Consider the following 10590-nt stretch of genomic DNA (forward strand, 5'->3'; position numbering starts at 1 on the left):
GTTGGGAATTGCTTGTTTTTTAATGGTATATACCAAACAAAATCTGATACTCTGCAAGAGTTGTTTTGGTTTGGGGTTTTTTGTGGCTTTTTCTTTTTTTAAGCAACTCTGAAAATTAGAGGTCCAACCTCCCCGGGGTTTTCTATGGCAGCTGCCTGAGTGACTGGCCTTTGCAAGTCTTCTTTTCCATCTATTTATTTCATACTTCATTCACCAGATTTAAGAAAACAAACACACTTGTTACCACAAAGGTGTGGAAACAAGGAGTATAAAGAAAAAAAAGCATGAGTTTTCTTTCAACTAAAAACACTCTTAATTTAAGAAGGGAAAAAATCCAGTAACTGGAAGCCAGAGAAACATGAGCTCGAATCTGCAGTATTTAAACAACAGAGAAATGAGCCCTTTTTAACATATTTAGTATGCTGGCTACAACTGCCAACCAAATGAAAAGAGCATCGAATGCAAATGAAGAAAGAGAGTCTCCCGATGGCTGGGGTGCACGCAGGTGAGGTGACACAGCACCCACAGGGACATGAGGTGACACAGCACCCACGGGGACATGCAGAGCCCACCTGACAGCCCCTGGGCTGCCTCCCAGCCCTGCCTGGCACCACTCCCTGCGGTCCCTGGGGTCCCCATCACACCAGCAGCTCTCACACCCCAGGCCACCAATGCCTCCCACCCACACAGAGCTGGCTGGGAGGCTCCCCCGTCCCGAAGATGTGTAAGATGCTTTGCTAAATGGGATCTCTAATGACTTAAAATTATGCATCTTTCATTCCCCCCACCAGAACCACACTGTCTGGTTGATCCCTACTATGCCAGCTCAGCTGACCTAATTCTTCCTGTTATTCTGATGCTAGGAGACAAGCCAGGTGCTCCTGCAGCCAGACTGAACATTATTGCCCCAAGCAACCAGTGATGCACAATTTGATTCACTTCTATCAGCCCCCCTTGAAACAACCTTGCTTAGTAAACAAATGCAGCTCTGAGATCCTCACTTTGCATTTTGACAGCATCTCTACGTTTATGGTAGTATTAAAGGTCTGCACGTTATAGAGCAGGAGACAATGCACAATTAAAGTGCCTCTTTGCTATATACTAATCACAGCAAGGTTCCAAAGCTATCTATGGGCAGGGTTTGTCCTTGGATTCTGCTGTGAACATTTGTTATTACATTTCTCAGACAGGAAATGTAACATCTGAAGACAATTAAGATGCTTTCTCTTAAGCAAAGAATGCTTAGGTCTGCACCTGAGAAACTCTGCCTTGGAAGACCACATCATTCATGTTCATTTTCCACCAAGTTTGCCATTTGCTATTCCGTAAGTAACAGCAGGAAAAAAAAAAACAAAACACCACTCAGCCAACAAAAAACATCAAGCAAAACCATATATACTTATCCTGAAAACAAAACCAAACCAAAAACCTCTCCTTGCCTTTGCAAAGACCAACACCTCTGCTGACCACCCCTGTGCTTCTCATTCCCACTGTATCTCACTTCTGGGATGGAGGCAGTTTGCCTCATGGAAGACCCACATCCCCTTCCAAAGACCAGCTTCTCCAGGTGTTTTGTCAAAGCAAACCAGAGCCATCCAGCTTGGATTCCTAGCACCAGCACCAACCCTCTGCTTGCCAGTCTGCCTGCTGTGCAAAGCTTTTCAGTTGGTATCAACAGGTGGGAAGGCAGGTGACTTTTATGCCAGAGGAAAAGGAAAGACACACAAAAGTGAACTGTACCCTCAATTCTCTACAGAAGCTTGAGCACTAAGATGAGCTTTTGAGACACACAGCTTTACTGCAGTTCCACAGTTCAGGGGCAACTTCCATCCAGCCACAAAATTAAATATTTTAATTAGGCTCTGGTTTGAGCCTATAAGTATTTTAAATAAATTCAAACAGTGGTTTTCCACCAAATTCAATCCCACTCAGCCACTGATTAGGACACACCTCTTCCCATCCATCATCCAAATCTTCACCTCCCTTGCTTTGCTCACTCCAAATGTGTTCAGTCATCATAAAGATTTACACGGTGGAAATTGTCATGGTGGAAACACTGGTGCAGCTTCAAGAGCAGCAGCACAAACAGCAGCTACCAGAGCTTTGCTATCAAACTGCGAACACAACAGCCTTCCAGTTTCCAATTACTCCTGGGAAACATTCCTTAATCTGTCATTACAGTCTGAGTAATGCTGCCTTCCACAAGAGCTTTGGTGGCCATTAACCACCACATCGCCGGCTCTTCCATGACACCTTAATCATGTGAGAGGAACACAGGTATGTGCTTTACACACAGCATGAGTAAAACAGTGACCAGAACTTCAGAAATGCAGCAAGACAACTCCCTCTAAAAAAAGCCCATGACTGAGGTCTATATTTAGTGGTCAACATTTGCTGGATGTTTCTGTGACCTGCACAGTGGGATACTTGGCTGGGGAAGCCAGCATTAAATAAAAGTTTGACACTACAGAACTTTCAACTCTCCACAACTATGGCCATGCTGGTCCAGTAAACTCTCAAGCATTACCCTACAAAACTACTGGCAGAGGGTGGCTGGGTTTTCATCCTTTCCCCTTCTAGCTCTAAATTAAGCCAGATCCAATCTTCAGTAAGAGTGATTCCCTTCAACAGATGTGAGGATGCTGACGGAGCAGGATAGCAGACATCCCATTCTTGTCCGCAGCACAAACAGAAAGAGGATTGCTTGGCAGTTCAGAGAGCTGCACTTTACACCCACTCACCAGGCAACCTGCCAGCTTCGCTTGGGGATGGAATTAAAACAGAATTTAAGCAGGCAGCCTGACCTCAGGAGAGCGATCTCCCAGACACAGAGTGCCTCTTTAGTCATTCCAAGTGCCTCAGTGGAGCCCTGTCTCCCGAGACAGGGCATGTAAACAGCAGTGCCTGAGGAACAGAAGATCCTGCATGAGGTGGCACGAGAGGTGGCAAGGCATGAGGTGACCCTGCAGCAGCACTGATTCATCCAGCATCACGCTCATCAGTGCAGTGCTGGAGAGGTGAGCGGTGCTGGAGGGCACACGGAAGGACACTGCTGTCCATGGAACTCCAGGGGTCCTGGGGGACAGCGGGAGGCACGTACACAAGATGCAGAGTAGCATCTAAGGGCTCTGTGTCAGATAAAGGGTGATGGTGCAGCCAGCACAGCACAACATCACAGCCCAGCAGCCACGGCTCTATTGATCACAAGGACTTTCTACACAGCAGCAACACAACAAGGCTGTTATTACCTGGCTCTCAAGACCAGTCCAGGGTGACTGACTGATCACTAAGCTGAGAAGTGTTTGTTCTGCCACCCATGCCTTAATCCATACGCACAAGAAAAACTGCACTGCAAGGACTCTGTGTTCTTTGTCTCCAGGTGATAGAGTCATCACTGCAGAAATATTTTTGGTGAGTCTGTACTACATGACTGAGTTAAGCATTTGTCTCAGCTCATCCCAAACTGGTGAGTATAACAGGCCAACTTGTCACCAAACTGTAGAAAGCAGACCCTCAGGTAACATAGGCTGAGCCAGAAACGTCACAGCACAGTGCCTTGTGTGACCTTAACAGCTGTGTTGCTGCAACCAGTCCATCCCACCCATGCAGAAATTGGGGGGGAAAAAAATCCAACACAAAAGCCACCTGATATCCACTCAAGCCTATCAAATCATAGCCAGGCTGCTTTAAGAAGTAAGTTCAGCTCACAGCACACAGCTAGGGAAAACGTGTCAGTAAAATAATCCTTCTTCCTATTTCATGCAGGAAAATGCTTTCTAATATTCAAAGCATGATAGTCCAGATTTAACAGATTTTTCTGCCCTAGCACCAACACAGCCACATATGAGATCTTCAGCTGACACCTATTCAGCCTGGGGCAGCTGGCACAGAACAGGCAGGGAAAGACACCCAGAATCTCCCACTGCCCAAAGACCTTAGCTACATTTGTAGGAACTTCTTCCTAGTGCTGGAAGAAGTTTTCTGGCACACAGTGCTCCCAGGATCTGACAAATTCAAGGGTTCCCTTCCTACCACTGAATCTCCTCACATAATCAAGTGGTCTCTTATCACAGATTTAATGTCCTGAGACACAAAGGAAACCAAAGCAAGCCCCCTACACCAGACCACATGTGCTAAGCTTTCCTTATCAATGAGCATGAAGAGCTGAGCTGATCCTCAGACTCATGGAGACCCGTCTTCCAAGAAACCTCATTTCCATACCAAGTCCTCCTTTGGCAGAAACCATGATTTGTTGTTATTAATTTCCACCTTAAGGAACAAGAGCTCATTTGGCTGTTTTCAGAGTACCCAGAAGTCCCTCTGGAGTGCTGTACTCCCCTCGACTGCTGCAGACTGGGGACCCCAGCTCCAGCCCCTCTGCAAGCCAGCTGAGGGGGTCAGGTAGTGCTCAGTAGCAACTAATACACCCCACACATGGTGGAATACAGCTTTTACTGTCTGCCAAACATCTCCTGTGCCTAGGAAAAACCCACATCACAACTCCATACAGACACTAAATAGACAGCACTTTCAGAAATGTGATACAGTAAGATTTATCCTCTTTTTGAGCAGGGGTTCTTGCATTAGGCTCCTAAACTATTAACAGCACCTCTCATTAATATGTGAGCACATAATAATGGGCATATGCATATTTCATTTTGTGAGCCATTCTCATACCCTTGCTGTTCTTAGGACTCCAGCAAGGGGATCTATAAAAGTCCAGCCACTGCACTTTTATGCATCAAACATTCACTAGAATCATTTATTCCTAGGAAGCTTCTTATTTTGTCATTATTTATGAACCAATATCACAAAGATCTGTGAAATGAGAAGGAACACAGCAATTTTCCTGGATTTGAAGGGTAAATTAAGGGTGCCAGGGTGAGAGCTCCTTGTCAGCACTAAACATCAGTACTGCAAAAGTGTTTGTCTGCAGCAAATCTAGCCTTGCATCAAAAATCTCATGTTGTGAGAGGTCTGGCTAACATGAGTTTTTAACCAGGAAAAGGCAAATGAAAGCATCATTGGGTGTAATCATTTGCTTACAGCCACTGTGGTTTTGGTAACCATTTCCTTGTGTGTAAGAAGCACACGAGTAAAAGTTAGAGTCACTGTTGACAGGCAGTGCAGAGGAAGGCAGGACACAAAATGCAATGACAGACAAAGCTACAGGGCAACAATAAGTTTTACAGGAAGTATTTTTTTCCTTTTGCTCTATGCTGTAATACAAGAATAAACATCTTCTGTTTTAGAAAGCCCACAAGTAAGGGTTCAAGTAACTGCAAATACGGTATTTTTGAAGATAAATACACATGCAGCTATGAATGAAGCTACTGATCTGGTATCAGGGCAGCAATGTGAGTAAGTAGTAGTCTTTTCCACAAAGTAAGGAAAGGTGGACAGAAGCCAGCCTTCCACAGACCTGCACTTTTACCTTTGCAGATTAATTTACTCTCACACAACTCCTAAGCAGACACAGAGCAAGGCCAAACATTCAGACATCAGACTGTCTGGTGACAGATCACCTCACACCAGCGGAGAGTCCACACCCAATGCCTCCTAAATAACCTCATTTTCTCTGAGAAATCAAATTACCCAGGTTATACAAGGACTCTGTGACAAAGCTAGTAACTAAATATAAACCGGGGCATGCCTTGAGCCCGGGACCATCTCAGGTTCCTGCTTTGTAGTATCTTACACAGCTTCTAGCTAAAATCTCACCAAACTGCTAAACACAGAATTTAATAAAGCTCATCACAAAAAGAGAAAAACATATTGCTGTAATTGTAACAGTGATGAAATTGCTCCTTTTGCAGAAATGTCTTTGAGTTGCTTCCTACTCAGCAGTAATTTGAAGCAGGGAGAGGAATCTAACACAAGTTTTGAAAGATCTCAGTAAGTAAACCCAGCAGCATAAATGCTTCATACAAATGCAAACTATAAAGCACAGGAGCAGCCACTCACTCTCTCAAGTGAAAAGTTATTAAGTAAATTTAGAAGGTACAGAGAATGAAAAAAAAACCAAACCATGAAATGTAATGCCCCAAGTGGCCTGTGCCCATAGGAAGCTTTCCCATCACTCTGCAACACTCATCAGCCCAAAGGTAGCCACTGCTTTGCCCGATCAGCACTGAAGGCTGGCTCAGCAGCAATGCACAGCTATCCACAGGATATTCCCAAGCAGCAATCCTGCTCCCCGCCAGAGCAGCCTGACATCCCCCTCTTGCCAAAACAACGCCAGGCATTAAACACTCTCCAAGGCACCTCTCCAGAGTCCCCTGGTCCCGCAGGGAGGGACCCAGGGGTGTGCCAGGGCAGGGGACTGCAGAACACAGGGTGACACCGGCAGACTACAGCACCCAGCAGGCACCGCTGACAGGCACCGCGCTACCAGGGCTGGGACTCACTGCGGGGGTGACGTGGAGGCCACCGGAGCCAATCCACGGGAGAAGGAGGAAATGTCAACAAACACGGTGGCCTGCGGGACGCGTGATATCAGCGACAGGGCAGGACACTCCCGATAAGCCACGCCAGGGCCAGCCGAGGGTCCGGCCGCGCCGCGGTCACGCAGCGATCACGCAGCGGTCACTCGCCCTGCGCGTGGCACGGGCTGGACCACAGCCCCTCATCCCCCAGCACAGGCGTTCCATCCTGGGCTTTGCATCCTGCGGCGTTATTTTTTAAAAAGCATCACGAATGGCAAAGAAAACTTGCCCCGTTACCCAGCAGGATTTAACTAAATAATCAAAGCAAAAAAAAACCCAAAAAACCACTCGTTGGATAATTTGCGTTTCACAAGCCCCTCTAGATCTTCAGCGCTGACTTTGAAGGAAAAAGCAACTGTGGGAAACCACAGTAATCTGAAAATGTCTGCTGCAATTTTTAACACTTAGTGACGGCCACAAGGACAACAGAAAAATGCAAATTAAAATCCTCTGGAGCTGAAGACAATCATATGCTACAAAGTCATGCTCACACTATTTTTACACGGCCTAGGAAAAAGAAATTTTCTCAGGGAGGGTATCCAGACCAGAAAAAGAAAATAAAAAGGTGGGCACGCCAAAAATAACTACTATTCATTTTATTTCTAACATTTTGAGAACTTAAGAGCTTCCAGCATAGACATATTCACCACCCTGCATTTCACTGTGTAACATCCTGGAAGAGAAACACCCACCCCAACTCCCAACTGCACATGAGTTGTGTGGTCCAGCCAACAACTAACACATGATCTGCTGTGTTTGTTTATCTTTCCCTAACTTATCAGAAGACTTTTTTCCCCCCAGAGTTCACATCTGAATACAAACATTTGTTAAAAACTGAAATTTCACAAACTCCATTTAACCTTTTCCAAATTTAGAATGCTTTGAGATAATTGAATGTAATTACCTGGAAGTCATACAAGGCAACAATGTTTTCATGTTTCAATTCCTAGAACAAGTAAAAAAAAAAAAAAAAACCATAAGATAGGAACAACAAAGGGCATATAGAACAAAGACTGAAGAAAACGAGTCAGTCTGCCTTTACCTTAAGAATTTTTATTTCCTTGCCCAGCAGAGTTTGTGACTTTGCAAGGTTCTTCTTGTTAATACATTTCACAGCTACTTCCAGCTCAGGTTTCTGAAACAGTGCATATGTAATACAAAATAAATGTAAATTTCACTGTTCATTCACATTAGGATAAGCCGCCTCTTAACAGATTACAAATACTACTGAAAGAAGTGTCTTGCAGCACCGGTAAAGGCCTCTCACTTCACATCCTAATGCCTTCCCCTTACTTGTTCAGACTTGCCCTTTCCTGAATTATGCCTGTCAGGCCAAGGAGAAAAGCCCAAGGTTTGGGTTTTTGTTACTACTTTATACAATGATTATCCTCTTATTTAATCACTAGAAATAAATGCACTGTGGGAGCCGTGGCTTATCCCAAGCACTAATGATGGAAAATCCACTGCCGAATTGGTTTCCTTTTATTTATCAGTAAGAGATTTCTCCTCCTCCTGGAAAAATTAGGTGGAGAAGACTTCACAGACATACACCAAAAAAAAAAAATCCCAACCAAACTAAAGAGCTCCTTTCATAGACAGCGTGTGGATTTTTTTCTCCCTTGTTTTGGAGGTGAGGACGGGTTTTGGGTGGATCTGTGGGCACCCCACAGGCAGCTGACGGCCTCCCAGCCCCAAGGTGAAGCCACCTGCCCGGCTCCTGCCGGGACACACGCCTGCTCCCGAAGAAACTCCAAGGAGAACAATAATAAATAACAATAAGCACCCCGAGCCCGAGGCGATGCCCAGGCTGGCAACAGCCGCCGCAACCGGCGGGGATGCAGTGACCGGGGCGCGCTGCCCCCAGCTCGGCCCAAACCAGTAAATAAATAAATACATGAAAATCAGAAGCGGCCCGGGGGGGGGCGGGGGGGGGGGGGGAAGCAGGGATTCTCACCTCTTTGTGCCTGCCTTTGAAGACGACGGCGAAGGCTCCGTGCCCGATCAGGTCCTTCCTACTGAACTCAAACTTTCCCACCGTCTCCATGGCGCTGCGCCGGGGGATCCCGGGGGCCGGCGGGGAGGCTGCGGCCGGGACGGCTTCAGAGCTGCAAAGGGACGAGGAGGAGGAGGAGGAGGAGGAGGATGGCGGTGATGAAGGAGCTGCCTTTAAAGAAAATTAAACCTCTCCCAATCCAAACACGACGGGGACAACCCCCGCCACCGCCCCCCCCCGAGCGGTCGGGAGCCAGAGCAGCCCCGCTCCCGCCGGCCCCGGCAGCTCCATGCCGGGCTGCGCTGCCCACCTCGCCCTCGTCCATGGGCTGCCTCTTCCTGCCGAGCGGCCGGGAGCCGGGCATTGTCAGCGGCCGGGGCGAAGCTGGCTCCTCAGTAGCGGGCCTCCCCCATCTCCTCCTCCGGCCGGGCCGGCGCGGCTCCTCGGGCCCCGCTTCAGGCGGGGCTCCCCATGCCGAACCCCGGCCCCCCCGCCGGCAGGCGCGGCTTCGCCGAGAGTCCACCTTAAGCGCGATCCACCTTAACGCCCGGTCCGCCTCACGGCAGCGCTCCACCTTAACCGAGATCCACCTTAAGGGCTGCCCGCGCCCCCGGCTGTGTGCGCTGGCGGGGCCGGGGTCGCGGGGCCGGGGTCGCGCCGCGGGAGCCGCCGCTCGCTCGGCCGGGCCCGGACAAAGCTGTGCGGAGCGGAGCGGGCGCGCCGGGCGGCGCAGGCGCGGTGCGCGGCGGGGGAGGCGGCAGGCGGGCAGGCAGAGCGGCGGCGGCGGCGGCGACGGTACCTGAGGCGGAGCGGCCGGGCCCGGCACATTTAAAGGCGCCGCCTGCCGCCCGCCTGAGTCAGCGCCGCGCTCCCGCTGCCCCCGCGCCGCTGGCCGAGGCTGGGCCGGGAGGGCTCCTGCCAACCACCCGCCCGAGCCTTTGGGAAGTCACAGAATCATGGGATGTTCTGAGTTGGAAGGGACACACAACGATATCGAAGTGCGGCTCCTGGCCCTGCACAGCACAGCCCCAGGAATCCCAGCACATGCCTGAGAGCATTGTCCAAATGCTTCTTGAACTCTGTCAGGCTCGGTTGTCACCACTTCTCTGGACAGCCTGTTCCAGTGCCCAGCCACCCTCTAGGAAAGAACATTGTCCTAATATCCAATCTGAACTCCCCTGACACAGCTTTAGGCCATCCCCTGGGGTTCTGTCACTGGTCACCACAGAGCAGAGATCAGTGCCTGCCCTTTCATTTCCCTTCACAACCCCAAAGTTGTACACCACAATAAGGTCTCCTGTCCATCTCCTCCCGGCTGAACAGACCAAGTGATGTTTCCAGCAACTAAACAAATGGGTCTGTTCAGGTCAAGTTCACCCCAGGAGCTCCAAAGTGTCCAAGTGGACCTGGTCCCAGCACCTCCAGCCCCCCTTCCTTTCCCCCAGCATAGCCCACCTCCTCCTCCACAGGCTCTGGCCCTTCTCCACACGCTTCTGTGCCAGCGGACCACGGCTCCTCTGTGGGGAGCCAACTGGGCCTCCAGAAGTCCCTGAGGGTGCCTCCATGGAGCTCTCCTCTGATGCACACTTCTCAGTGTCCTGCTCCAAAGCTGGGCATGGAATCAATGTTGCGATAAGAAACCTTTCCTGGCTTGAGCCTGGTGAGCAGTTTGTCCATCACCAGTCTCTTGCTGCACAGTGACCCACAAGCTCTGCCCCGTGGGTGTGGGCTCACAGGTCATTCCCTCCGTGGCAGGCACCTCTCGCACATTTGCCCCATCCTCTGCTCCAGGCTGCTCAAACCCACCAGCCCTGGTAGCGTCCACACCACTTGCGCAGTCGCTCCTGTTTGTAAACTTATCACGACGTCATATTCCAATTGCAGAGAAAACAACGTGCCTCGTGGGCAGCACTGCCGCTCACGCGCTCAGTCTGAAATTTGGTTTTTACACAACTGCACGGTATCGACCTGTGTATCGACCTGTGCCAGCACTGCAATTCCAAACACGCGCTGCCTGGGTGATGCCAGCGGCTCCGCAGACACCCAGCACAGAGCGTGCTCGGTGTCGTGACACTGGGTGGCTGAAGTTATCACCATTCTCGGCAGAAGTTA

General features: G+C 49.4%; 1 protein-coding gene across 5 annotated transcripts in view; it reads right to left on the reverse strand.

Annotated features, from left to right (window-relative positions):
- Positions 1 to 10305, reverse strand: part of ULK1 (unc-51 like autophagy activating kinase 1) — a 78655-nt gene extending 68350 nt beyond the window's left edge. For 3 of the 5 annotated variants that reach the window (XM_032127638.1, XM_032127639.1, XM_032127636.1), the window contains exons 1-4: positions 8789 to 9162; positions 8440 to 8649; positions 7528 to 7620; positions 7390 to 7431 (exon numbers count right to left, since the gene is read on the reverse strand). In XM_032127638.1, coding sequence (XP_031983529.1) covers positions 7390 to 7431; positions 7528 to 7620; positions 8440 to 8649; positions 8789 to 8842 — 399 coding nt within the window. In that variant the 5' untranslated portion in view covers positions 8843 to 9162. Of the gene's footprint in view, positions 1 to 7389; positions 7432 to 7527; positions 7621 to 8439; positions 8650 to 8788; positions 9163 to 9933 lie in introns of those variants that run through there. The other 2 variants (XM_032127637.1, XM_032127640.1) reach the window with 2 other exon arrangements.
- Between the last annotated feature and the right edge of the window lie 285 nt (positions 10306 to 10590).

Source organism: Corvus moneduloides, chromosome 18, assembly GCF_009650955.1.
Source record: "Corvus moneduloides isolate bCorMon1 chromosome 18, bCorMon1.pri, whole genome shotgun sequence".
In the NCBI taxonomy this organism is placed as follows: Eukaryota; Metazoa; Chordata; class Aves; order Passeriformes; family Corvidae; genus Corvus; species Corvus moneduloides.